The sequence below is a fragment of the Schistosoma haematobium genome, chromosome 1 (genome assembly GCF_000699445.3).
Source record: "Schistosoma haematobium chromosome 1, whole genome shotgun sequence".
In the NCBI taxonomy this organism is placed as follows: domain Eukaryota; kingdom Metazoa; phylum Platyhelminthes; class Trematoda; order Strigeidida; family Schistosomatidae; genus Schistosoma; species Schistosoma haematobium.
Window position 1 is genome coordinate 86,199,564 of NC_067196.1, and position 25,752 is coordinate 86,225,315.

The window sequence follows — 25,752 nt, forward strand, 5'->3', positions numbered from 1 at the left end:
TACTTAATTGGGATATTTTGAAAAAAAATCTTACTGTACTACGAATTCATTGTGGCGTATGCTACTTATGCTGACAGATATAAGTAGTATGTAGCACCGACCAGAAATCAAATGCCTGTGAGCTGAAGAATGAAATGAAGGAAAGAGAAAAGAGAACCTGAAGCAATCAAAACAACAATAGGAATGAAGGGACAATAAAGTTTGAAAGAGAGACAACTGATAAGTGATGTGTAGTTTTCATACCTTACAAAAAAACGCTCTGTAATTTTGCATTAAACAATGAATTGGTTATCCTTACCAAGTCTTCATTCATAAACACCAGAAATTAGATTTCATTTGACTAGTTTAATAGAACAATGGTTGAAGTTTCTTTCAAAAAAAAGAAAAAGAAGACAATAGTCTCAATTTTAGATAACACCATAAATGCATCTATCTGAAGAGTTAAAATAAAATAGCTATATCAGTATAGGGTTGTGAAGATTATTAAGTTTTTAACTGAGATTATGAATTGATTAATGTTAGAATATCATCGGAAACCTGGAAGTACTGGAAGTACCGTTTCGACCTATTGTGGGACTCCTCGTGGATTGATTGAATTTAGACATCATTGAATGTCGGCCAGCTCAGTGGTCTAGAGTTTAAGCGTTTGTGCGCGAAACTAAAAACCCTGAGTTCGAAACCTGCTAGCGGGATAATGGATGCGCACTGTTGAGGGGTCTCACATTAGGTTAAAACGGCCGTCCAGTGCTTCCAGGTTTCCAACGGTACTATTTATAAATACTTGTACCATCTTGATGGTGGTTGCTGTAGTTCTCGAAGTCTCAGCTGCGTACAATAGAACTGCCTTGACGTTCGTATTGAAGATTCTCACTTTGATATTGGTTGAAAATTGTTTTGAGTTCCATATGTTCTTCAATTGTAAGAATGCGACCCTTGCTTTGCCGATCCTTGCCTTTACGTCTGCATCTGATCCTCCTTGTTCATGATGATGCTTTCCAGGTATGTGAAGGATTCTACATTTTCCAGAGTTTCGCCATCAAGAGTGATTGAACTGCTGTTCTCTGTGTTGTATTTGAGGACCTTAGTTTTCCCCTTGTGTATGTTGAGGTCTACTGATGGTGGTCTGACATTAGTCGGTTCATGATTTCAGTCAAAAAATAGTGATATCCTATTTCGCCTTGTTTTCATTGATTCTACATTTGATTTAAAGTATTTACAAGAGAATGATATTTCTATTTTTAATAAGTTTACAAAATCGTCTTTGATAAATAATAATTGATTATCGATTTTTTATTATGATTAATTTTCAGCACGAAACCAGTCTACATTCTTCTTCCTCCTCTTCTTCTTCTTCTTCGTTTTTATTTTTTTCCTACAATTCTCGTTATCTTGTGTGTGTTTTTTTTCATTCCTTCTGATATAATGTACGTTCTATGTTTCAATTTTTTTTATATCCCAATCTAATTCCATGAACACATACACATTTATATAGAGATATGTTTATAGACAAACTAATAGAACTATGTACTATTCCATCTATTATTCACCTCTTAGTTTTGTTCCTTCTCTCTCTCTCTTTTCCCTTCTCTCTCTCGCTTTTCCCTTCTCTCTCTCTCTCTTCCAATCTGTTTTAATTTTTTTTACCTGAAGAAATCTTAAACTTTCTATTGATATTATTGTGAAATGGTAATAATAATGATAATGATGGACAGTTTATATATAAATGGGATGAAACTAGAATTACTCCTATTTAATAATGAGGAGTTATAATGTTTTTTCGTTTGACTACACAGATTGTGTGATTGTACAAAAGAAAAAAAAAGAAACACATTGGAAAGTCTAAATCTTTCTCCTGTGAAGGACATTTTCTTTTTCTCCTTTTTAATACATCCATATGTATGTATGTATTAATAGATTGAAAAATGAAGAATATGTAAAGTGGACTTACTTTTCTTGTATCTTAGTGACCTATTCACATAACTTGTAATATAAATCTATTGATAGCCTATAGTGTTGACAAACTATATTGAGTAAATACTAAATGATATTAGATGGTGGTTGAAAGTAGTCGACAGGAAATCCTGAACCCGGGTTTCGTGCTACTTGGCACTCGTCAGCAAGGTGTACCTGTAATCTTTGAGGGAACTGGTGCTCTCTGGCGGACTCGATCCCGTGTCACCTAGCTTCACAGTCAGAGATGTTACCACTGAGCTATCCGAGCCGCAATTGATCTCCTGTAGGACTGAGATGAAATCACAATTGATTGATCACTGAGTGGATAGCTATTGAGTTATGATATTTACTAACTTGCATACTACCTTATTCTATTTAGCGTTTTTTAAGCAAGGTTGTTTTTTTTGCAGGTTATGCTTGTAACAGGTAGTAACTCTAGAAGAACTATAGATCAAGTTAATTTGTTTACTGGTATGAATTTAATTTTTGTTTGTCATCGATTTAAACCTGACCGTCGTTACTACCTTGACGTGGTGGTTGGGTTTGCCTATCGTGATGATCCGGTCGAGCTATATTGGCTGGAACAATCGTTCCTCAAGGTCCTATCATGTCAGACAGATCGGTTGAAGAATGGTATGATTAAAAGCAGCAAACCCAAGGTCCGAGAGCAAAGTCGTACTGCTGACTGTATAGAGGTGTGAGGTCAGTAAGATGTTTCTTTCAGACAACCAACATAACAGCGATGCTATCTTTCCACAAGGAGGGGTGGGGTTAGAAAAGGTCAACACTAAAAAAGTACACCTCGCCTTATCCCACAGATATCCGTCTTCGACGATAAGGTCTCAATAAGTACGGAGCTAACATGAAAATTACTCACCAAAAGGTCATATATGACCGGCCTCAGACAGTTGCACCTTGGGTACTAAAACCACCCCTAACCCAATCTCTCTTTCAGGTACCTTCAGAAGAACCCTTCCATATTGAGGGGCAACCAAGAATTGATAACTGCCTTTATACCTCTAACAGCACTCAAGATCGATATAAACAATTGTTTTTTAATTTGTCATTTAAAGTAATAATCAATAAATAATCCCTTTTTTTCTATTTTCATTTCAGCTTATTTTTTACATTTTCTTAATCTTATCAATTCTCATATTCATTTAATAATTATGAATTTATTAAAATATACAATAAAAAGGAAACATTACAAAGTCACTATGAAATCATTACATAATATAAAACTAATTATTAGTTTATTATTATACTTTTATTCAATTAATTCACCTAAATGTTATGCTTATTATAATATGAATACAAAACACAATCCATTATCATCTGAAACAATATCAAAGAAGAATACATTGAAACAATATGATTCTACATTGAATAATTTTCATGATGAATATTCAGATGATACAAAACATGATCCATTAATAGATAATCATTTCATGATGTCTTCTTTGAATGATATATTATCATCTTCATCACCATTGTTATCTTCTTCGTTATTGCCGTCATCATCATTATCTTCTTCTGCCTCTGCATCTGCATCTCCATCTGCATCTTCATCATCATCATCATCTCATAGTGAAATAGAAACACATCGTTGTGAACCAATTACATTAATATTATGTAAAGGAATGTATTATGAATATACAAGATTACCTAATATGTTTCATCATGAAACACAAGAAGAAGCTGGTTTAGAAGTATGTTTCTTCTAATAGTTTCAAATGTTTACTTTAATAATATATTGTTTACGAACGATTGAATTATGTCAAACAAGCTTAGATTGTAAACAATTAGTTAAGCTATCAAAAAATATTAGTAGTGGATTTTGTTTGATGTTAACTGTGCTTAGAATTAAAACGGAAAAAGATCTAGAAATCAGTTACATTTTAGTCGACAATAGTTAGTAGGATTTATCTTATAATATCATTCAGTGTGTGTCAGTGGTTTTAACTAAATAATTTACATCGTATTACAAGAGGAACACGATAAGCAACTTCATGACTGAAATTCATTCTCTTATATTTCATAATTTCAAACGATTCTTTTAAAGAGATTGTGCACTGCTGAAGAATCCTATACTAGGACGAAACGGCCATCAGGTGACTCCAGGTTTTCTATTGTAGTTTAGCTTTAATTGACTCATGAATGCATATTTACAGTAAAATCGACTGCTACATTCAACTTTAAATATGATCGGCTTTACTGAACACGATAAGTTAAATGAAAGAGTTTCATATTCATTCTGAACAGTATCAATAACGCTACTTCACTGTGATTATTTATTTGTGCTAGAACTTACTTACTTACTTACTCCTGTTACTGCTGATGGAGCATAGGCCACCGACCAGCATTCTCCAACCCACTCTGTCCTACTCTGCCTTCTTTTCTAGTTCCATCCAATTCTTATTCATTTTTCTCATGTCTATCTCCATTTCCCGACGTAATGTGTTCTTTGGTCTTCCTCTCTTCCTTTGACCTTCAGGATTCCATGTGAGGGCTTGTCTTGTGACGCAGTTCGGTGATTTCCTCAATGTGTGCCCAATCCACTTCCAGTGCTTCTTCCTGATTTCTTCCTCCACTGGGATCTGGTTTGTTCTTTCCCATAATAGGTTGTTGCTAATAGTGTCTGGCCAACGGATCCGAAGTATTTTGCGTAGACAACTGTTAATACACACTTGTATCTTCTGGATGATGGCTTTCGTAGTTTTACAGGTTTCCGTCCCATACAGCAGAACTGTCTTGACGTTTGTATTGAAAATCCTGGCCTTGGTGTTGGTTGACAGTTGTTTTGAGTTCCAGATGTTCCTCAGTTGTATATATGCTGCTCTTGTTTTACCGATCCGCGCTTTCTCATCTGCATCAGATTCACCATCTTCATCAATGATGCTGCTCAAATATGTAACGGTTTTTAAATCTTCCAAATCTTCTCCGTCACGCGTGATTTATTCGGTGCATGCTGTGTTGTATCGGAGAATCTTGCTTTTCCCTTTGTGTATATTGATTTATGCTAGAAACCTTCATTATATTTGATAATGTTCAACAGAAGATTTAACTTATCTAGTAACAATATATTCAATCATGGATTAAATCATTTTTGACAAAAGATTCTTTCTTTGTGAGTTCATTTACTAAAAACTATCTAGTTTATATATATTAAGTTGATAAACTCTTAAACTACAGAAAGTAATGTACATTCATTGCGTTCTAGTTTGAAACTCTTCGATAATGCACACTAATAACCTCAGTTAGGGGAATAAACCAAAGTATTACATAACTATCAAGTATATATTGTCAAATAAATGTAGCAATCATGAAAACATCAAAATCTAATCACTTTTATTATACTAAACTAAACGGATTAAATTCAAAGAAGCTTTAACTTGTGTAACAATAAATCATGAAACTTATAAATGAAGTAGAAATTATCCTATTCTGTTTTAGGCTTCTTTTATTACCCTTAAATTTTTTGATCAATATAATGTTGCTAATGTTTATCAGTTGTGGAATTTTTGTTTCTGGCATCATTTTGTGTAAAAAAAAGACTTAGTTGTTGCGTAATTCTTTTTGCTTGATTAACACATCTCAGCATGGATACAAAATGCTTGACAAGTTTTGCCAACTTACGTAATTTATGGCGTTTTCTAGTCTTAGTCATGTTAGTAGATGCAGACTACTTGATTGAGTTCTGCATGACTATCGTAAAAAATGGTTGGAGACTCTGGGTGATCTGGCTCAAAATCGATCACAATGGCGTCGATGTATACACTCTTTGTCGTCCCTTAAACCGTGAAATTAAAATTAACTCATATCTTTCTTTCTACGAACTAATTCTTTCTTTCCGTACTATATCCTTACATAAGATCTTTTCTTTATATACCTTTGCCACTATGAGATTTGAATCGACAACTTCATTTCTATGCTGATGTGGTATGGCAACTCGAACTGGTATACGTTCGTATGAAGTTCTACGTTGTTACTGATCGACTGACTGACTGACATTTTTTCACTTTATTGTTTTATTGAAATAATTTTACATTCTTATATAATTTAATTTTTTACTAGATTGGTATCCTTTAATGCGAAAAAAGGTTTTGGTAATTTCAATTACCATTTTTTATTCTCAAGTCATTTACGATAACTTTGAAGATATCGATGAGATAGTTGTCTTTTAATGAAATTCTTGTAATGATGAGTTTATATTCATCAAGTAGTCATTATCTATATGGAAGCTTTTGATATATTTTTCTGATCAATGTCTTCTCGCAGGATAGGTTTATGTGTAGGGTTTTTCTCATAGCTTTTCAATATCAAACACAATGCAATCAAATCAATTGATGAAATGGTTTGAGTTAGACAGTACATTTTCAAATAGAAATGTTTCTAAGCATACTTTTCACTATGTTTTTGACTTTTTTTGGGCTTCAATCACACTCTTAGTTATTTCAGGTTTTCTGGAGTATGGATTGATACCTTAGTGGTTAAGCCTTCAGAATTTCAAGTATAAAGTTACAGGTTTGAAGCTTGTTCAAATCAACTTCAGGTAACTACTAAATAGTATCATTAGCCCTAACAATTAAACTATAACTTGAATCCAAGTGTATGAATCTATACCTGAAAAATAATTCAAAATATAAACTTTCTTTTTTTGAGTTCATTACTTGTACAAAATAAATTAACATTCGATTCCAAGTACTATACACTTCATACTAATATACTTCGTAACAGTATAGTTCAAAACTCTTAAACGTCAATGATAGGAAGTAGAACATTATGTTTCATTAAAATATCTATCTAGATAAGGCATATATTAAAAGAAAATCGGTGTTTATAATTATGGTCAGTAATAATGAAGCGAATAGAAAATACTGGTAGTCGGCCTATATTCCTTTATGATAGAGGTAATAGACGTAAGTAGTAAGTAGCTATATAATCAAGATATAGTTTGGAGGCCCTTAATTTTGTGGTCATTTAGCTCGAACGATGTTGTCGAAAGGGCTCTCCACTTTAGTGGCCTGAGATCTGACTTCAAGGAGATTGTAATGAAAGTTTGTTATCAGCTATCCTTGTATATAATCATCGACTTAAATCACGTTATTCAATAACGGAATTAAATAATTCAACGAGAATGGACTTTGGAATACATATCTTTTGTATATAAAGCAAATGGAATAGAACAAAGCAAAACGACGCGCAGTGGAGATGGCAGGTAATCCAACTCTCCTTTAACCAAGCATTAATCAATATTTATAGTTACACAAAAGTAACTTACAGACATGTGATGAGTAATGGGATAAGAAATGTACACACACCTACGCACTCATATAAAAACAGTCAAGATTGATAAACGAATAAATAACAAAGTCAGAATGTGACTCAAGTAGAATGAATAGACTGAGCTGTCCGATAGCTAGAATAAGGTATATAAGCTTAATATAATAACCGACACTACAATAGTTTGTTATCAATAATTAAGGATAAATAAAATCTTCGATATCAATTACAAGTCTCTATGCATAGGTATCATTAAATTGTTTTCTATTATAAAATTATTTTTTTTATTTATTTTTATGATGTGAAACTATATTACTTACTTAAATTAGACATAAAAAACATGGGAAAGTTTTGTTCTTTATATACGTAAATATGATCATGATAATAAAATATATTTGCATATTATTATCATTGTTATCATTATCCCTATTATTATCATTATTATTATTAGGTGTAGTAGTAGTAGTAGTAGTAGTAGTAGTAGTAGTAGTAGTAGTAGTAATAGTAGTATGGTTTAACAAACCATAAAAATAGGATAGATATTTCAAAATCTAAAGAGAATAGACCACACATGCATTTATTCATCAGTGCAGATATTTTATCTAAATAATTAGATATTTAGAAAAGATTGAGGATTGTTTGATAAATAGGTACATATATAACATTACTGATAGGAGTATATTAACATTGGATAGGTGAAACTATAGATTTATTATTTTGGTATTATTATTATTATTACGCATAGTGATAACAAAACGAATATTGGATTTTATCAGTAGTATAATAAATAATATGTGTACTTGATAAGCATAGAATACATAGTTCAATGTTCTATGTCATTCTTCAAAGACAATACCATTTATTTATATTTTATTTATAACAAGATATACAGAAGAATATGAATACGTACATAGTTTTTGTTATAAAGTTATACTGATAGCATATTATTTATTGTTACTAAGGATTTATTGATGATAAACTTTATATGGATACAGAAATGAAGTAATAAAAATTACCGAAAGTTTAAGTTGGGTATTTACTAAATTCACTTGATATTGTTTTACTTGAATATTCCCATTGATGTTGAGCATTGTAATTGATCAGTCACTTATTGACATATGTGCATACTGTGATTCGATAGTACTTTAATTCACAAGCTTTGTAAGCAAATATGGATAGTGGTTAGCAGTGGAATCCAGTTTTACGAGCGTTTCATCCTATTTGGGATTCGTCAGCTGGATGTATTTACATCTCAGAGTTTATATTTACTCTGGGACTTGAACCCAGTACCGTTCACCTTAAATGTTATTGAGTTATCCACTTAGCTATTTAAACATGGGACATTAGATTCAAGTACAGTAGGTTGACAAGTCCCAAAGAGGACGAAATATACACCACTGGTATTCACTGTTTAGAATTATAATCATCATTCACCTTATTTATTGTTAACTAATATTCAAAAATAATTTATGTTTCTATGCAATCTTATTCTAGTCTCTAATAATAACATACCTAAAGACCAGTTGATTGTCAATACTATATTTTAATAAATATGACTTTTAAGTACATAGTAGACAATAAATGTAGAAAACAAGATCTAGTTTCTACCTGTATACATATGTAAGTAAATATTTACGTACATCATTCTGAGCTACTGCATAAAAGTCTTATGTAATTACAGTTTTGTAACTATTACCGAATGGTTGCATTAGGTGGCTCTATGAATATTTCCTGTAATTTAAATGTAGCTTTTATCACGAAAAACCTAAGGAATACACTAGGTAGTTGCTTTTCCTCTAAATTTATGATTTCCCAACATTGTTCACATATAACTCACAGATCTTGTAATAAAGCCAGTCAGGTAGGCTGAAATTCTATTAAATTTCAAAATATGAAGCATTTTTATTTATTAAATATTTTATGAGTAACTTTCTCTGACAGTCTTAGTGTACAGAGCTGATACTTCTAGAACTATCACTACCATAATCAAATAGGTAAATGTATTTCTAAACAGTTGTCTACATAGGATACTCAATGTCCGTTGGTCGGATACCATCAGAAACAGCCTACTTTAAGAGACAACAAACCAACTTCTAACTAAAGAGGAAATTAATCAAAGACGTTGAAAGTGAATAGGACAAACATTGAATAAATCATTAAGCTACATGACGAGGCAAGCCGTGACTTGGAATCCTAGAGGAAAACGAAAAGTGGAAGACGAAAGAACACATGAAGTCGGGAAATAGAAGCAGATATGAAAAGGATGAATAAGAACTGGAAATAGTTGGAAAGGATTTCCCAGGAGAGGGTTGGATGGAGAGTGCAGATGTTCCACCACAAGGTGTAACAGGCGTAAGTAAGTAAGAAAACAAGTCTCTGTGTGATATTCATGGACCATGGATTCAATCCTCTGATATACAATGAATGTGAACAGTTGAGTAATCTAAAACAACTCATTAGTTTCCTAGGTACTGTCAGTTTATAATAAGAATATACATATATATATTGACATACGTAAACTCATTTGCAAATCTGTCTATCTTTCTATTTAATCTGTAATCTATTTATTACTTATAAATAGCTATGCATATTAAGGCTTACCCAATTAACTACAATGAACTCATAGTAAATGATAAGTTAACTATAATCGTGTTAATAATGATAATACTAATTATTATTATTATTAATATTTACATTAGAATGACTCATATATCAACCAAATTGTTTAATAACAAAACAATTTGGAACAATGAAAGAAAGTTTCCTTAACATACAAACGCATTAAATATAATATAATAATTAAGATAAACAAGAATGAGGAACTTTCTTATATAGGGTGGTACATTGATGAAGTGAAATGAAACAAGTATTATAGAAGATGGATAGATTAAAATAACTGTGAAAATAAATATTTAATGGATGTATACTCTCCTATTAGAATTTAGTGTATTCACATACTGTTCATTATCATTAGTGTTTAATAATGGGTGTATTATGGTTTGTTTTATTCCATACAATATATATACATACTACTTTCTTACGCCTGTTACTTCTTGTCAAAGAGCATAGACCACCCACCACCATTCTCCATCCAACCCTGTCCTGGGTAATCCCTTACAGCTCTTTCCAGTTGTTATTCATCCTTTTTATATCTGATTCTATTTCCCAATGTAATGTGTTCTTTGACCTTCCTCTTTTCCGCTCCCCTTCATGATTCCAAGTTAGGGCTTAACTCGTGATGCAGTTTCGTGATTTCTGTAATGTATTTCCTATCCACCAACTCCTTTGTCTTTTACTAATTTCCTCTTCAGCTGGAAGCTGGTTTGTTGTCTCTCACAGAAGGCTTTTGCTGATGGTATCCGTCCAATGGATGTTGACTATCTTGCGTGGACAACTATTTATAAATACTTGTACATGTTGTAGTAGTTCTCCAAGTTTCAGTTCCGTACAGTAGAACTAACTGCCTTGACGTTCGTATTGAAGATTCTGATTTTGAGATTGGTTGAAAGCTGTTTTGAATTCCATATGTTTGAATTTTGATATGTTTGTAACTATTCTACCAATCATCAGTATAGGGTTGTGAAGATTGTTGAGTTCTCATTTAGATCATGAACGGATCAATTTTAGATCTTAAAGCCACTGAATGTCCATTTCGTCCAAGTATAAGACTCTCAACATTTGGATACTGGCTCAGTAGTCTACACGTTAAGCGTTCATGCAAAAGTTTGAAGATCCTGGGTTTCACAATTGATTGATCACTGGGTGGTGATCAATGTCATGCTTGTCTAGTCCTTATTAGTGCAGATCGAATGCTATCGATCATTGATCACCACCCAGTGATCAATCAATTGTGATTACATCTCAGTCTTACAGGAGATCAATTGCGGCTCGGATAGCTCAGTGGTAACGTCTCTGACTGTGAAGCTGGGTGACACGGGATCGAATCCGCCAGGGAGCACCAGTTCCCTCAAGATCACAGGTACACCTTGCTGACGAGTGCCAAGTAGCACGAAACCCGGGTCCAGGGTTTCCTGTTGACTACCTCCAACCACCATAGAGATCCTGGGTTTGAATCTCATGTATCGAATCATGAATGAATACTTCTGAGGAGTCCTATAGTAAAACGAAATGGACGTCCAATTCTATCAGATCTCCAATGGTAGTCTAGCTTAGATTGACTCGTGAATTTTTCTATAAAAGATTTCATTTGAAGGGATTATCGTTCTATACATCGATACTCATTATTTCACTATAAAATTTCTTTTCAAAACTAAATTCATTACCATTGAACAAATTTAACCTTCACATTCATTTCAAATTACAGTTTTACATCTAACTAATGAATAAAAAGTTTGTTTTTTTTATTTACTTAAAACTGGCTTTATTCCATAAAACAATTTCAATGTTGATAATTATAAGATAAGAATAAGATGGATAAATGAAGAATTATCAAAATTAACGAGAAAAAACCACCACCACCATCAACACTATCACCACCACCACCACAACAACAACAGCAACAAAATTATAGTTGAGTGAAACGTGGGGAAAAAAAGTAAAAAAAATATTCATCTTCGAATGAAAATGCCTATCATATTCTAATAAAGATTTTTAAGTGATAAAATAAAATTCTATTTTAAAATGGCATAGTGATGACATAATAATCAATTGGTTACTGCTTTTTTTTTCTTTTAAATTTGAATTTATTACAGTAGAGTACATTTTTTTCATGTGCCAAAAAAATATGAAAAAAAAAATCCATACAGGGGTACAAAAGAAAGTTTTTGTTTCAAAACAAAAAAAAAAACAAAAAAAGAATGAATTCACTTGCTTTGTTTTAATTGACTGAAATAATAATTACATAATGTATATTCTAGTTTTAGACTATTCTACTTTTACCTTCTGTTCTTCTTTTTTGTTGTTGTTGGATGCAAAATATTTTTAATAAGAATTATATATATTAACAGAAAGTTACATCAGTAATACTTATTTAATCATAAAGTAAGTCTATGAATGACTGGTTCACTTACTTACACCTATTACACGTTGTGATGGAACATAGATCACCCATCAGTATTCTCTATCTAACTCTGTCCTGAATAATCCTGGTGAGATTATAATTCAGGGACGATATTTGAGCGACACCAAAGTGATCTTGAGAGTGTTCACCTAATATCTAGGACCAAATGAGGGTTATGAAACATTGTGGGGAATTAGAATTATGATTTTATAGTTGATGGTTTAAGGTTAGAAATTAGATTTCGTTTTTTTTATCACGAATTGATATCAGCTCTAATGCTAAAACGTTATTTAACCAAATGAATGAGTGAATTTCATGCCAAAATTCGAGACCTATTATCTTATGCCTGATTGGTTCGTCCATAGATTGTTGTCTCGTCCTAATCCTTTCCGGTTATTCCCAGTTGTCATTCATACTTCTGACGTCTGATTTCGATTCCCGATGTAACGTGTTCTTTGGCCTCCCACTTTTCATTTTCCTTCGAGATTTCAAGTTAGGGCTTGCCCCGTGATGCAGTTTGATGATTTCCGTAATGTATGTTCTATCCACCTCCATAGTCTTTCCCTAACTTCCTGTTTATCTCGAAAATGGTTTGACCTCTCCCACAGAAGACTGTTACTGACGGTAACCAGTAAACGGATCTTGAGTGTCTTGCGTACACAGTCGTTTAAAGCACTGGTGTAGTAAACGAGAGCATAAAAATGAAGCATCTTTAAGTAAAATCTGTGAATCATACAGTAATTACTTAATTTGTAAAGTATCAGTCAATTGTCTCGAACTTGACCGTTCCTTTGCAAATGTCAACCAATCGTCTCAGACTTCACTATTCCTTCACTTCTATAACAATTAATTTCTGTTCCTGTTCTTTCCTTCTCAATCTTCTTGACTTTCTGCTGCCAGACATTCCATTCCCGACTAACGTTATATACTAATTATATCAATCTAAGTAGCACACACCACATTTGTACATTTTTTATGATGGATGTAGTAGTTCTCGAAGTTTCACTTCCACACAATAGAACTGTCTCGACGTTCGTATTGAAGACTCTGATTTTGATGTTGGCGTGTAATCAGTTGTTTTGAGTTGCATATATTCTTCAAATATAGGAATACAGCCCTTATTTTGTCAGTCATTGCCTTTACATCTGCATCAGATGTTCCTTGTTCGTTGTAGATGCTGACCAGGTACGTGAAAGTTTCGATCTCATCCAGAGCTCCTCCATTAAGTGTGGTTGATTCGGTTGATGTTCTTCGCGTTGTATTTGAGGATCTTAGTTTTTCCCTTGTGAATGCTGAGGCCTACTGATGCAGAGGCTTCTGTCTTGACCTGCATTTGTTGGTGTGTATGGGTTAGAAAAGCTAGGTTATCTGTGAAGTCCAAATCGTCCAATTGCATCCAAATCGTCCATTGTACTTTGTGTTTTCCCTCTGATTTCGAGGTCTTCATAACCCAGTCAACCATGGGAAGAAAAGGAAAAGGGAAGAGTAAACAGACTTTTCTGATTCCGGTTCTGACTTGGAATGAGTCAGTCAGCTTTCCACTATGCACGACTCTGCAGTGTAGCACGGTGTATGAATTCCGGGTGATGTTGTAGATTTTCTCAAGTACATCGTAGTTTCGAGAGATTTTTGACAAGGTTCTCCTATCCACACTATCAAGTGCTTTCTCATGGTCAATGAAGTTGTTGCATAGTGACGAGTTCTATTCAGCGTAAAGTCTACTAATTATGTTAAATTAATTGTTATATAGAGAGATGAATTTAGAAGTCTATTCAACTCATAGAGAACTACTAAAGACACAAAGAGTACTGCAAAACTCTCATATTAATAATAATATGTTCATCCGTGACTAATTTACGGTTGTAATTCCCTGAGTTCTAGTGAGGTATCTTGATCAATAGAACTTCAGCCTTTAAAGAATTGAGTCAGTTACTAATTATTGATAATAGATTATTGTTATACATTGTCATGAGTTGACTGAAGTTAGATATGTAAGCCACTGGATGGTAACTCAGTAGTCGAAAGGTCAAATGCTCGTCATATGACTAAAAGGTCTTCAGTTTAATCGTTGGAGTAGTCGTGAATATATATTACTGAAGAATCCATTACTAGAACGTGACAGCTCTTCGACGCTTCCTAGTTTTACAATGTTCGGTTCGTAATATCAATAACATCCAACAATCTACACAAACGTCCTATAGTATAATGATTGTGTTTACCAACTTCATAACAGAATACAGTGTTAATTTATTACATTCTAATAAGTATTATTCAATATTAAATCAGATTATCTTGGTAAGTATATCATAGTTACACTATAATAAGTCAATCATTAGTTGTCTAGATAAACGTCATATTGATTGACATTTATTTCAATTTCTCCGAAACAAAAATGTTCCCGATACATCATGGTATGAACTTTCACGAATATATAGTGAAGCTACCGTATATATATATATATAGGGAGAGAGAGAGAGGTAGAGAGGTGTTCACGTTGTCATATGAACAGGAAATGTACTGTATGCATAAATATTAACCATTTTTTTAATAAAAAAAAAGTAGAAACAAAAATCCATTAATAATGATAATTTCTGTTTAACTCATTATATTACTTAAATAATGTATACAAACTGTATTCATCTACAATAGAATATTTCTATAATAATGTAACTTCAATCTGTTATAACTATTAACATACAAAAAGACTAATATATATTGAAAGAAGGTTATTTTCGATAAATTCTCTTTAGGTTCCTATAATTTCATATTATTCAAATTAATCATCCGAAAGATAATCAGGTTAAGGGTAAAGTACATGATGTAAAGTATGTGAATTTAGGATTGTTAAACAAAATAGAATAAAATTGTTCATGTTGATATGACTCAGACAGAATGTTAACTTGAATCAGCTTATATGTTAATCGAAAATGTTAAGATCCATGATCCGAATAATTATGGATCAGATAGGGTGAAAGGAATAATAGTGAAATTACAATTCGGTCAAACGTTTAATGGAAGACTAAATTGTGTGAGAAATTAGTAAGATGTAATAAGGAGGGATGAATATGAAGGGAAATGTAGCAGTCAAATTAGGCCGTTCAATAGCTAAGATTACTATTGATTAATTGGCCTTGAGGTTGGCCAAGGGAAGCGAAGTGGTTGAAGATATTTCTTCTGTACGCATAGCTCCGGTTTCTTCATTCAGATGGCTACTGCTTCAGCCGTTTGAAGTTCTTTAAGCCTGACAAGCTTTAGCAAAAAATTACTGACCTTATAAATAATTGAAAAAGAATGGTTTATACTGGTACAATGACCAGTTTGTACTAAATGGACCAGTATAGAGCTGTTCACTTTATTCATCAAACGTTTATTTAGCCACGCTGGAAGGTGTTCACAAGCACGAAAATGTAAATTCCTAGAACCTCGACCAATATAACTCGCTCCACAGGAGCAGTCGAACTGATAAATGCAAAATGAGGTAGTCATTCTCGATAATTCATCTTTTAGCCTCGATGTCATCATTGGACGCGTCGAAAACATTGATCACAGTTCTCCAGCATTAAAAGATACTACTTATTACTATTAATAATGAGTAAAGACAATTAATCATTGAAATTTAGTTACTTACCATTTTCTATTTCTTTTTCTTAAAATTACCTCATAAACATTTAATTCTAATATTTATTTCTTAAATAAAGCAAAACCCTATTCATATTAGTTGTTAATTACATTGACTATAATCGTTGTGGATCTCTCTCAGGGGATTCGTAGATGCGTACTGCTAAGGGGTCCCACAATAAGACGAAATGGCCATCCAGTGCTTTCAGGTTTTCAATGGTGATCTAACATCAATCGGTTCATGATCTCAATCAAAAAAACTAAATTATTAATTATATTCCATAGAAAGGACACTATGACTCAGTATAACAACAGGAAAAAAATAGAGATAAAATTAAATTTTTGTTTTCTTCTCATTTTAATTTCTGGTTACTTTTGCCTAAATTTTTCGTTGATTGACAGTTATTATATGTATGTATGTATGCATGTATGTAAGTATCTATGTATGTATGTGTGTATCTGTGTGTGTATGTATGTGTATATATGCATGTGTGTCTAAGTTCTGGTGATTGTCCCTAAAGTGATTTATACTGTAATGACAAAAAGTAGAAGGTTTTTTAAAAAAAAGTTTAAATGATTATGCAATACAAATAGGAATACACATACATACAACATACTTATATACATGTAATCAAGATTTAGGCATAAGCACACATTTACACATGTTCATCTATCTATGTTTATATTGCAAATCAATGTACTTAAGCTATCCATGGAGATAAAGTATCCATTTATTGAAAATTACCAGGGAGTAATAATAATGTATGAATGTCTAAAATGAGGGATAAAGAATACAACTATTTACCACTTGTTAATTCATTTTTGTTGCTTCTGGTCATCAGAATTTTGATTTAAGGATATACTTCTAGTTAGCGTTTATTTTAGCGAGTTTGTTTTCTACGATATTGGGGTAGCTAACCCTATGCCCAACCCCCCTCCTTTATTCGGGCTAGGGACAGGCAGTAGCCATAGAAGAGCCCCAGGTGAAGTTTAAGGATATAGTTTCATTTATCAGTTTTATTCACTGCAATATTCTTCTTCCAATTTTCCTATTCTTTATAGCTAGTTTTATTTATAGCGTCTTTTTAGTATAAAGTATTATTATTATGTCTGTATCTAAATATTTTGGGATTCCACAAAGAAAAAAAAGACAAGATATCACATGAAACAGAAACAAAGCATTGTAATTATAAGCAAAGATGGTTAATGGCTAGCAGTGGAATCCAGTTGTATGCGCGTTTCGTCCTATTTGTGATTCGTCAGCTGGATGTACCTGCACCCTAAAGATATTATTCACTCTGGGACTGTAACTCAGTACTGTTCCTACGTCCTGAATTCCATTATCTATCTTTGCTTATAATGCTTGTGAAATAAGACAATATCAAGGTAATTCGCACAGTATGCACATATGTCAAGAAGAGGCTAATCAATGGCAGTCCTAACCATCAATAAGACTCAAGTAAACAATACCAAAGCATCGTCATGTTGTAAACCTACTAAGTATTGGTAACAGTTTTGATCTTTGATATGTTTTTCTAAAGAAGGTCGAATTGGATTGATAATAGCGAGATTTTTACAACCATAATTTTCTTCTTTAGAATATTGAAGTTTAAAACTTTTAACCACTTTTTACACCGAGTAAATGATATGTTTTAATTAGCGAGGTATTTTTTTTCCCAACCGTCTCAATATTCCAATGATCCGTTTTTGTGTTGTTTGACTACTGAGTAGTAAATACTGTCATATTTGATTAATACTCATACCACAGAACAAATTCTGTCAATTAAGTTGTTTAAAAACTACTTATATTGGGGACTCAAGATCATGTGTACTGTCTTTATGTTATATGCTTGATGGGGTTAGTAAATATCCCAGTATCTAGACTTTGAACAATTTTGCTCGTTATGTGTCTGAAGTTTTTAGTAGATTGATGCTTAACATACGAATCATTATTGCCTTACAAGGACTGAAAGTGAGTCGTTCATACTGCAATTGGTCACTGAACAATGAACAGTATCATATCTATCAGAATTCTATAGATCAAGTTCATTCCTTTAGTATCACAAACAAATCTGAATAGTGATACCCAACATGTAAAGTAGATCCTTGGCTTCCAACCATTTGGTACTTTTAATAAGCTTCATCTAAATAGTTAAATCTATTAAGTTTCTAATCTATATATTAACTCAATACGATAAATCTGAATGTGAGACTAGAATGGCAGATGATATTTTTCTATCTTCATCTATTTTCTGACAAAATCAGGAACTTCTACGTCATAACTTGCGTTCAGATTGATGAAATAGGAAGCTATTCACGGTAAATCTAACAGTGTATAGTATCATTCTACGAAATGGTTATAAGAACCAAAGTGACTTCTAAACTTTGTAATCATAGGAGCATTTTTCATGATATTTTTAAACCTTTATATTTACACTTAAGGAAGAATTTTTCAAAATATTCCATATTTTTCACTAAGAATCGTCTAGTATATTTAAGCATTTAATACTGAGTAAGCAGTGATTATGTTTGTTTGAAATAAGCCTGTTTTAGGTGTTTATTTATTAAATAATTTCAAGCTAGTGATTTAGTTGGCTTTCAACCAATCTAATGTAGAATTGAGCGGCCCTTTACCTATTTCCGTATAAAAAGATAAGCAGTGTTACTGAGTCGATCTTTCTCGGGTTTTGAACAGAGGTTCGGCATCGTGTGTTCGGGCACAGAGACGATAATCCATTTGGTGTCACCATCTTGAACCATCGACTTCGGTGGCTTGGACATGTTCTACGAACGCCGTCCCAGAGAATCCCACGTCGTGCATTATTTGCCGACGCTGGGACTGGTTGGAAAAAGCGGAGAGGTGGTCAGTGTATGACATGGCGTCGTGGTATGAAAGAAAGCTGCAAAGGACTGGCTTACATTGGTCCTTCTCAACTTCCTAGCTGGGGTCCGAGAGATGGTGTAACACAATGGCTAGAGACGTTATCAGATATGGCTCAGAATAGAATCCAGTGTCAATCCTGCTGTAACCTTCTTTTACTTTCCTCATAAAAAGTGGTTGTAACTTAATTAAATGAAGGGATTATTTCTGGTTGTACCTTTCCGTTTGCCCCGTTATTATTATTACACTAACATACACTAATCTGTGGTCGTTAATGTTCTTCTTCTTCTTTTATTTTCTTATACTCACCTTACCTTCTTCTTCTCTTCCCATTCTCACTGTTTTGTGTGGAGCATATATATCTGGTGCCCCCTTGTACCAATGTTTATGTGTATCACCGCATGATTTCAAAATTTATTGTCAGGTCCGATCAAACAATAAAAAGAGGTGTGGTGTCGGTGTGGCTAACTTTGTAAACGCGAACTGTGATGTCGATCTACTTCTGAGTGTTTCAAGTTTTCAAATAACTTTATCCAGTTCAATCTTTCATCATAGTCAAAGCATAACAGTACTAAAAAGTGTGAGACTGTAAAGTAACTGTAAAATATTTTATGATTTTCGGTGATTCTCTATGATAATGATGATGCCTTTATTATTCATAAGAGACTCTTTTTATGCTTTCAGAACGTATTTCTATCAAAGAATTAATATTTCTAATTTCTCCCCATTGTTATTATTTGTTTGTTTGTTTGTTTCTTTCTTTCAGGCTCATCAATTCTATCCATTAGTTCAAATTAATTGTTCTAAAGATTTACGATTTTTATTATGTTCTATTTATACACCAATTTGTATCAAAGGTTATCCACATTTTTTACCACCATGTCGTTCTATATGTGAACGTGTTAAAGCTGGTTGTTCACCAATTATGGAACATTATGAATTTCCATGGCCAGAACGTATGAATTGTGAACAATTTCCAGAATATAATAATCCTGATGGTATATTATGTATGGAACGTAATTTAACACATGAAGAACAATTAGAATTTCAATCAATCAATATAAAAAATAATGAACAATATAAATCAATAAATCAATCATCAATAAATCAATTAAATGAATTATCAAATAATTTACATATAACATCACAATTACAAATAATAAATACAAATGATCAAATGAAACCAATTACATTAGAAGAGATTGAATTCAACAATCAATTTAATGAAGAGGCTAGTTATTTATTATTTGAAAAAGCAATACAAAATGATGATATACATAAATTAAAAATGACATTCCCTAATTTACATTTAAAATGTACATGTGATTGTAGACCACCATTAATAAATATTAAAAATTCAGAAATTAATAATAATGCAAAAGTAAGAATTTTATTTATTTTATTTTTTGTTCTTTTATTCATTTTTGAGAGTAAATCATATCACTAGTGACTAGTTTCGTGAGGGAATTCTCGGAGTTCCAGTGTGAAGTCTTGACCAGTGGAGCTAATCTATGTCGGGTAGAGAAATGTATCTACTTCGTTACAATGGAAGATGGTCGCACAATTTCATGGGTTGGTTGAAGTTAGATATTAACACCATGGAATGCCAGCTTAGTAGTCCAGTAGGTTAAGCGTTCGCACGCGAGACTGAAGGCCCTGGGTTCGAATCCCGTGAGTGGGATTGTGGATGTGCAATGCTGAGGAGTCCCACAATGGGACGAAACAGCCGTCCAGTGCTTCCAGGTTCCCAATGGTGGCCTAAAATCATTCTGTTCATGATCTCAATTTAAAATAAATGATTGTTTGGAAAGTGAATTTCAGTTCATCTTAGTTGCACAATACATTTCGAATAATCTGTTCACATATCGTATAGTTGTTAAGAATCATTGGATGCGCAATGTTGAAGAGTTCCACAGTAGGACAGAACGGTTGTCCATTGCATCCAGGTTTTCTATGGTGGTCTAGATTCAATTGACTCATGAGTCCAACTATTAAAACTACCATAATATCCACAAAATCCATCTCTGATTATAATCATCATATGCTCACTAGTGACTGGCTTCAAGAGGTATTTCTTGGAGTTCTAGTGAGAAGCCGTAACCAGTGGAGTCCGACCACGTCTATTGTGAGATAGTTCTGATAACCTTTGTCTTCTTATTACACTATCGAAATTTATCTAAGGGACTAATTGCTTTAAATTATCTTAGTTGATCTGGTGCAAGATTATTTATTTCGGTCAAGTCAATAGTTTAAAGAAAGCCTACCATTCATATATGTCAACATAGATAGTTTTCAAAAATTCTGATAAAAAGTTATAATTGTTGAAATTAGTCAAATCAAGGATCATTGAGCAATTCAGTGGTGATTTTGGACTTTAATTTACATAGGATATTGCACAATCATAAAGCAGTAACCATCTCACTGTCGATATGATTAAAATTCACTGATTACAGTTTTTCACTAGAACTTTAAGAATTGTGTTTTGAAACTAATCACCAGTTAATACATAGTTACTGTCAGTACAGAAATTTTGTGGACATTGTTGAATTTTGTAGTTCACCTTATATTACTGACTGAAGCTAGATAATCATCATAAACTAGAGAATATCAATGATGGTTAATTACTTCTTAACCAATATGGTCGAAGTCTGTACTGTAACAAATCACTAATGTCTCTATGACGCATCTTGTGAGGTCTCAGAGGGTCATTTTAAAATGATCTCAAAGTTTACCATAACACGGTAATTCTCCCCATAGATCGTTTAAACCCAGTGATCTAATTGTAACGTAATCATCGGGAGGCCTCTGGATTGTTTAACCGACCCCCAGCAGAATTATACGCACAAAACGATATGCTTATATAAAACAGTTGTTCATCGCCCCTTGATTTTCATTAGTATTGTTGTGACGGGCGGTGTCCAAAATCTGATACTGATACACGGTGTGCTACACGCTAACCTTCCAAATTGACTATCTTAAGTGAGAACACAAGGGTGAGCGGGAAATTGTATCAGGCTACCGAATAAAATGCACAAATACTCATTCATATATACATCACTCTAATCCTTAGGAAATTGGTCTATTTCTTAGCCAATGAAATTCACTTGTCCCTTCGGTCACTTCTGACCGCCATCGATTGACCTTCGCACTGGGCTACTTATGGTTGGTTCTCCATATCAGGTACCTCAGTTGATATTAACCTTTGAATTGTACTGTCTTTTCATTAAGTTAACGATTAAAAGTTAGCATAATGATGAACATGAATGCATTCAAAAAGAATAAGTATTTCCAAATAATTCCATTTCATTTCTTGAATACCTTCATTACTGGCTATCAATTTATAAGTTTTGTTCCCTTAAATTAGATTACATAACTAACCATATGTAATTGTATAATTTAAGGAAAATCAAGTAATTTAGAAATCACCGTATTCAGAGATAAATAAATAATTATGGTCAGATTGGGATTTGTAGAGATTGTGGTAATTTTAATAATTGAATTCATGGGTTGATGTGGGCTAGACCACCATTGGAAACCTGGAAGAACTAGACGAACGTTTCGTCCTCGTATGAGACTCCTCATAAGTTTGTATCCACAATCTCACACATGGAACTCAAGCCTAGAACATTCGTTCTCACGCACGAACACTTAATCTCTGCATCTGATGGTATTAATGTCTAACTTCCATCGATCCATGAATGACTGCGCAATCATTCATTCATTATCTAAGGTAGATACCAATCTCTACCCAACACAGGTTGAATTCCACTGTTCATGTACATACATAAATGACAAAAATATATGAAGCTAGACCACCATGGGAAAACTGGGGGTACTGGACGGCCATTTCGTCCTAGCATGGAACTCCTCAGCAGTGCACACCCACGATCCGACACCCCGCGAGATTCGAACCCAGAACCTATCAGTCTCGCGAGCGCGTGCTCATCATCTAGACCACTGAGTCGGTCGACATCTAACGGTGTTAATGTCTAACTTAAACTAATACACGAAATTGTGCGACACACCCACCATTGTCATCAGTGAGTTACTATCTCACAACAGATGCGGTCGAACTCCACTGGTAACGGCTTCTCACTAGAACTCCAGGAGTATCTCTTGAAGTCAGTCACTAGTGAGTAGGTGGTTATTATCAGAATGGGTTTTGTGGAGAGTTTAGAAATTTCGCTGATTGAAATCACGAGTCAATTGAAGCTAGACCACCATGGAAAACCTGGAAGCACTGGACTTAGCCTAGTATCAATAAAACCCACGGAGCACTAGATAGTTATTCCACACTAGTATAGGTCTTCTCAATACTGAACATTGACAAAGTTGCAAGGGAGAGAATTCGGAACAATATGTTTCATGGTTAGCTCTTAACCATTTAACTATATGACTATCAAGAGTTTCGAATACCTTGAAACTTCAACCAATCCACGAAGTTGCGCTACCGTATACCATTGTCGTCAGTGAGCTGATTTCTCAAAACAGACCTGGTTGAACTTCATTGGTAACGGCTTCTCACTAGAACTCCAGGAGTATCTCTTGAAATCAGTTACTTGTGAGCAGATAATTAATATCAGAAGGGGTTTGTGGAGACTTTAGAAATTTCACAGATTGAAATCTCCACAAACCCCTTCTGATAAAAATAAATGAATTTATTTATTTATCTGACTAACCAATAATTACATGAGTATTTAACTAGACAAAGTTTGCTTTTTCCATTTATATTATTATGTAATAAACTAACATAATGAAATACATCTTCTGGAAAAACATGTAACATCAAAACAACATTACATAATACCATTGATAATTAAACACTATAGGTGGCCATTCAAAAACATGAATAACAATACAGTAAATTAAAACAGTTCTAGAAAAATGAATGAATAATTATTGTTAATCATAATATTGTGTAGGTTGTGTTTGTGTGTGTGTGTGTAGGCCCACATCTACTTGTACATGTACACATGTTTGGTCATATGAATAATGGATAAGTTCCTGAATTTATTTGTTAACATACAATTACTGATTGTTTTGTCGTTCAAGGAAGTTGAATATAGAAAAAATAACCCATTGTTCAATGGTGTCTGGAATATAAAATTACAAAGATACATTAATGATTGATTGATTAACTGATTGATTAATTGATAACAATCATTGTACTATTTGTTGCATTGAACATTTAGTAAGTTGTCTATGTTAATATGATGATTATTTCATTCATACTAATTTTTGTTAAAACTCCGCCTGGAATAACAAGTATAAGTAAGTAAGTAAGTAAGTAAGTAAGTAAGTAAGTAAGTAAGTAAGTAAGTAAGTAAGTAAGTGAGTAAGTAAGTAGGTAAGTAAGTAAGCGAGTAAGTAAGTAAGTAAGTGAGTAAGTAAGTAGGTAAGTAAGTAAGTGAGTAAGTAAGTAAGTAAGTAAGTAAGTAAGTAAGTAAGTAAGTAAGTTTTTGTTTAAATTCTTTGTTTCAGTGTAATATTACATAAAGTTAAATTGAATAACAATGTCCATTTGAATTATGAATAAAATTTGTTGATTTAAGTAATATTATGATTCAAATAGTCGCTTAGTATTTATAAATTTCACTTTTATATATTTACTAATATTGTGAAACGCATGAAAGTCATGAATTTATTGTGAATAAACATGTCAACTATTCTATATCGGTATAGAGAGATTGTTGGATTTTATAGTTTTACTCTAAAGACTGACCTTAGCTAGATATTCGATGGAAACTAGGAAGAGCTAATACAACTGTTTGTAAATATAATTATGAATAGATTCTATTGACTTGTGTCAAACTAGAAGCAAACAGCTATATATTGATTATCTACCTCTAGTTACTCCGTAATGTAAAATTACGATGTTTCATAAGAGTATCATCTTTAAACTTATGGCAATTTTTATCATTAAAATCAAGAACTGATCTAAACTAGCACAACATTGAGAACGTAAATGAGTTAGACAGTCGTTTTTATCGTAAGACAGAACTCCTTGGGAGTGCGCACCCACGACCCCACATGGAGGAATCAGACATAGTACCTACAGTCTCTCGTGAGAACGCCTTACTTTAAGATCCTTAAACCGGTATCCAATGGTTTCAATGCCCGGAGGTTAGGAGTTCATGCTCGAGATTGAAGTAAGTGAGTCCAATTTCTGCGTACGGGGTCGTGGATGCGCACTTCTAAAGAGTTCCATCCCAGGATAAAACAGATGTCTAGTTCTTTTACGCTTTCATTATTGTGTTAGTCAACATCAGCTTTTGGTTTCAACGATGAAAATACAAAATTTTTTTGCTAAACACTGATACTAATCGTAATCATTTACTGACTAGAAGAATAAAAAAAACCAATCAAAAATAGAATGCAACCTACAATGAACGTTCAGAACTTCTTTTGAATTTATCTCAGAAAAACAAACAACCAACCAACATGTTCTTCTTGTCGAATTTAATATACACTTGTTAGGTTTAACTTTATTTTCAAGTAAATAATTGAGTTTAAATTCACTTGATATTGTTTTACTTAAATCTTCTCATTGATGTTGAGCACTACAATTGATCAGTCTCTTATTGCCGTATGCGAATACTTTGCGTATTGCCTCGATATTGCCTTAATTCACAAACATTATAATCAGTGATGGAAAGTGGCTAGCAGTGGAATCCAGTTTCACGCTCATCTCGTCCTATTTGAGACACACCAGCTGAATGTACATGAATATCAGGGTTAATGTTCACTCGGGGACTCGAATTCAGTACCGTTCGCTTCAAACGTCATCGCGTTATCCACTTAGCTAATGGTCTCATAGCGTTGAAGAACTAAAGTTAAGTATATATTATCGTAACTAGGGATTAGTCCTGAAACATAGAAATTGTAAAGAGTTGAGTAAAGTTGAAATATTTTTAGTATACTTCGAACTAAAAAAACTTTTAGGTCAAGTAGGTGCTTTTAATAGTGTTATATTCATTAAACAAGTTGATTTAAGTGC

At 33.1% G+C, this 25,752-nt stretch overlaps 1 protein-coding gene across 2 annotated transcripts in view; it reads left to right on the plus strand.

Annotated features, from left to right (window-relative positions):
• Window positions 1–3,288: 3,288 nt before the first annotated feature.
• The window catches only part of FZD5_1 (Frizzled-5), a gene marked incomplete at its 5' end in the record, with an annotated part of 38,338 nt that continues 15,874 nt past the window's right edge, over window positions 3,289–25,752 (plus strand). The window contains 2 exons of one of the 2 annotated variants that reach the window (XM_051209908.1): window positions 3,289–3,662; window positions 19,522–20,136. Coding sequence is in view for 1 of the 2 variants with exons in the window: in XM_051209909.1 (XP_051075393.1) it covers window positions 19,399–20,136 (738 nt within the window). Of the gene's footprint in view, window positions 3,663–19,398; window positions 20,137–25,752 lie in introns of those variants that run through there. The other variant, XM_051209909.1, reaches the window with a different exon arrangement.